General features: G+C 47.5%; 1 protein-coding gene across 1 annotated transcript in view; it reads right to left on the reverse strand.

Moving 5' to 3' along the window:
* Positions 1-3,516: 3,516 nt before the first annotated feature.
* IGFBP1 (insulin like growth factor binding protein 1) overlaps positions 3,517-4,828 on the reverse strand; it is a 10,108-nt gene continuing 8,796 nt past the window's right edge. Inside the window, exon 4 of the mRNA XM_015405597.1 lies at positions 3,517-4,173. Within this exon, the coding sequence (XP_015261083.1) occupies positions 4,042-4,173 (132 nt within the window). The 3' untranslated portion in view covers positions 3,517-4,041. The remainder of the gene's footprint in view (positions 4,174-4,828) is intronic.

Below are 4,828 nucleotides of genomic sequence, written 5' to 3' on the forward strand. Positions count from 1 at the left end.
TACAGAATGGGGATTTCAGTTGACGGTGGGTAGTTGGGAGTCACATGACCACACGGAAGTGGCAAAGCTACCGCAAGGCGGGGAAGGGGAAGCTAATTGTCTGAAGGTGAATTGTCATCACCACAGATGTGGCACACAACACTGTCTCTTTAAAAGCCTAAAAAGTTTGGCATGCAGCGAACAGAAGTCTGGGATGAGACCAACTAACCAACTCACATGGGGTTGCCAGCTTCCAGGTGGGGCCTGGACATTGCTCAGGATTACAACTGATCTCTGGACCAGTTCCCCTTAGAGAAAATGGCAGCATTGAATGGTGGACTTTATAGCATCATACCCTGCTGAAACTCTGCCCTCCTCAGGGTCCACCTCCAAAATCTTCTGGTATTTCCCAATCCAGAGCTGGAAACCCTAAGGTCCAGGCATCATGCCAGAGACCCTCCATACCCCATTGTTTGTTTTGCGGCTTTGTTGCCATTTCTTGATTCCTACATAGATCCAGGGCCGGCTCGCTCACTAGGTGTTCGCCTAGAGTGCCCCGGCCCTTAGGGGTGCCAAACTGCACCCACCCCCCGCCAAAAGCGCCCCTGCTGGCTCTGACAGGGGCGCACGGGGGGGGGGGCGCCAGAAGGGATCCTCGCCTAGGGGGCAAAATATGCTGGGGCCGGCCCTGCATAGATCTATCAGATGTACAGAGCTGAGAAGTGGTCATAATTTTGGAGAAACTCAGCTGGACAAAATCCACGGCTATACGGCTCCAGACAAGTTAGGCGAAACAAGATAAAATTGTAGACAGGAACTAGGATTGCCAGCCCCCAGGTGGGTCCTGGAGATCTCCCAGAATTACAACTGATCTCCGGACTACACAGAGCAGTTTCCCTGGAGAAAATGGTTACTTTGGACTCTATGGCCTTCTACTCTACCGAGGTCCCGGCCTTCCCCAGACGCCACGCTCCGAAATCTCCACAAATCTCCCAGCCCAGAGTTGACAACCCTATCATGAAGCCAAGGTAGGCTGTTAGACTGAAGATAGCACATGGAAAGCCGATTTGCACATTCAGCTCGATGCACGAGGGCACGGTGTTCTCGATGCACGATGGCATTGGTGTTCTGTATCTATGACAAACACCTCTGCAATCACACACACGAAATTGTCCACTTTCAATCCACTTTCGATGCACTTTCAAACTGGATTTTGCCAGTTCACACGGGGTGATTCTGCATTTGGCTTTTCCCTCCGTTGTTTTACCAGACCCACGTTGGAACAGAAATTCCCCTCTGCATTGCATGCCGCTTTCGCTTCCTTTGATAACCGGGTTTTATGGTACCTTCTGCATAGATTGATGGCTGTTCAGTGGTGATTTCGCAGACAGTATGGTGTTGCCCCCGGGGGGTATTGGAATGTGGTTTTGAACTGCACCTTTGGTAAAACCAGGGCTATTTTTGGGCAGGAACGCACAGGAACGGAGTTCCGGCTGGCTCCCAAGTTGGCCACGCCCAGCAGGAACTCATTAGCATAATAGGCCACACCCAACATCAGGAACTCATTAGGATTGGCTACATTAGGGGTGTGTGGCCTAACATGCAAAGGGGTTCCTGCTACAAAAAAGGCCCTGGGTTTTGACAACAAGCAAGGTAAACAGAATAAGAAGCAAAAGGTGGGTGGATGACCACACTTCTGGTAACACGGGGGTGTGGCCTAATATGCTAATGAGCTGCACTTTCAGGGGTGTGGCCTAATAGGCTAATGAGTTCCTGCTGTTGGGTGTGGCCTATTATGCTAATGAGTTCCTGCTGGGCTTTTTCTACAAAAAGAGCCCTGGACCGTAAAACAACGGAAGGAAAAGCCAGTGCAGAGCTGCCCACAGTAAAATCCAGTTGGAAAGTGCATTGGAAGTGGATTGAAAGTGGATTATTTAGTGTGCGTGATCGCAAATCTGCAATTGCTGTGTGCAGATAGGTCCGTGCATTTCCATCCATCTTGGAACAGAGGTGGGAATACATGTACAACACACACTTCCGCACAACTATCTCTGGATCAGGGGCAGATTGCTTTTGCTTTCCTGTTACAGCCAATGCATCGCTGGAAGTAAACGAGACAGCATCCAAAGCAAACCCTTTAATAATTCGTCTTAAATAACATGACAAGGTTCAACTTATGAACATTTACATCCATTAAAAGGCAGTACATTGTAGGTTGTGTATGCATTTCTTTAATAATGTAAAGCTAGTGCACGTGTGTGAAACAAACAAACAAACAAAAAATATGAAACGAGTTTTCTCTTATCAGTATGGTACCCTTCACATGGCATGCCCAATAGCATGGGGACTCATTCAGGTTGGGGTGATCCCATGATGCAGTGTGTGTGTGGGAATAATGTGATCATTGCAACTGGACAAATTCCAGGGATCGCACAAGCCTCATTTTGCTTGTGAACACTTCTGGAACTTTCAGAAAAGGAAGTGGGTGCAGTTCACAAAATGGCTGCCGTGAAGGCTGATCAAAACACTGGATGCTTCCAAGCCAAAATTGGTATTTCCTGCTTTTTTAAAACACACACACACACACACACAACACAACAACTGGAGATGCTGACAATAGAAGCTTGGACCTTCTGCATGCCGAGATGAGACACACCCCCTCTGAAAGACTTCCTGGTCCAAGAAAGCTGAGGAATGCTGGGATTGTCTCTTTGTTTGGGGGAAGGGGCACCGTTGAGCTTTGGCTTCCAGTGGAAGAGGAAGGTTTGCTGCCTACACGGCCACCGTGAGAAGTGCTGAGCCCCCCAAACATCAGAAAGTCTGTGCTGATGGCCAAGGTGAGGCCTCAGAGCTGTGACCCATGTGTAACACTCACGGGAGCAAGCCCTTGTGTTTTGTGTCCTGCTCTGTTCAAAAGCCACTAGAGGGTTGCCAATTCCAGGTTGGGAAATCCCTGGATTTTTTTTTTTTTGAGAATGGAGCCTGGGGGTGGGCAGGGTGAGGGATCTCCGTGGGCTGTAATGCCCTACAGTACAACTTCCAGAGCAGCCATTTCCTCCAGGGGAACTGCCCTGCATAGTCTGGAGATGAGTTGTAATTCTGGGATATCTCCAAGGTCCACCTGGAGCTTTGGCAACTCTATCCCAAGCCTTAAGAGGCAAGTGGGAAACACTTTGAGGGGGGCACCATGACCGGTGGGCACCATGACCGGTGGGCACCATGACCGGTGGGCACCATGACCAGTGGGGACCACGTTGGGGATTGCTGGGGAATTCCATGTGAAGGGCACGCATGTGAAGGGCGCATATCCCAGCAGACTGAGAAGTCCTCGCCATCGGGATGAAAAGTGAAGTGTAGCAGCATCGGATAACAACAGCAGCATCAGTTATGAACAAAACAGGCTTTTAAATACGACCGAGCCATGCTCCCGTTCTCGTAATCTTCTCCGTGTAAGGTTTCCCAAACAACATAAATATACAACATTTCCCTCCCCCCCCCCCCCCCCACCCCTTGGCCTGACTTGAAAGGGTGCCCTGCAGAAACTGGGAGAAGTGCATCTTTCGAGAGGAATAACATTAAAGTATTTACAGGCATCGTTCTGAAGTGTTGAAGGATACAGGTATATAAGTTAATAAAACAGACCAAAATAAAATAAAATAAACATGTACAATAAATAATTGCACAGTCGTAGACCGGGCAATAAGGGAGAATATGAAAGCAGCTCATGTACATTCGGAGGTGTGACGGGCCAGTTGCGCTACCATTCATCGTTGTGCCTAACGTTGACAGTGCAGGCAGACAAGACTTTCTCAGATCTTCCCAACGAACGATGACGTTCTTGCCTAAAAGTCGCAGTCCCGCGAGCACTTCCTTGGAGTAAGTCCCCATTGAGATCTATCGGATTCTCTACTTCTGAGTAAGCATGCATGAGATTGGGAGGGGGGCTGTCAGCCAATCATGTGTTTAGTCGGCTGAAGGATGTCTTGGCTCCAGAATAAAGACGCTTAAGCGTGCAAGAGATTTGGGATCTACTTGTGAAAAATTGGCAGCATATTACAGGTCTTATTCTTGCGTGCTCAGATATTGTTCACAGTCGGGGTCGCCTGTCATCTCGGGGGATCCAGGGATCCTCCTCCCGTTTTTTGGATAAACACACCAGCAGCCAGCAGGGTTTCCATCAAGTGAGGTTTCACACTAGAAGACAAGAAGAGAGAAGAGACTGGATTTAGGAATGCAGGATTTAGTCGCCTTGTCGATTTAATAGATAAAGGGGCAATACGGGACAAGCAATACGGGACAAGCAATACTTCGACCGGAAATTGGGGAGACAGATCCCATGGTTCCAATATTTGCAGCTGAAAAATCTTATTGAACAGCTCTCGGAACTGGGAACTTTCCGAAGAGAACTGACTGACTTTGAAAAAATAATTAAATGTTGTTCCAACTCGCCGAAAGGTACGCTAACACCTAATTCCAAATTTGAAGCTATCTGGTTTCCGATATTCAATTATCTTGTGGCACATGACATACTACCTGCAAACCTAAACTACCATAAATGGCTTTTGCTGTAAAGGTTTAGTTCATTTGCTGGTTAGAAAAAAGTTATTGATTGTCACTCTTATTACTCTATTTCTGTAAACCAATGTTCATTCGTACTGTATCTCTACGTGGTAAGGCTTAGCTTCTCACTGACATAGACTTATTCCTCTGAGTGTTATTGTAACATACTTCTATGATGTTGTTGTTAGATTATTGACAAAATAAATAAACAAATTTTAAAAAGAGAGAGAGATTGGACTTATACCCCGCCCTTCATGACCCAAAGGAGTCTCAGAGCGGCTTACAAACT

The sequence above is a fragment of the Gekko japonicus genome, unplaced genomic scaffold, assembly GCF_001447785.1.
Source record: "Gekko japonicus isolate JY-2015 unplaced genomic scaffold, Gekko_japonicus_V1.1 scaffold3129, whole genome shotgun sequence".
NCBI classification, from domain to species: Eukaryota; Metazoa; Chordata; class Lepidosauria; order Squamata; family Gekkonidae; genus Gekko; species Gekko japonicus.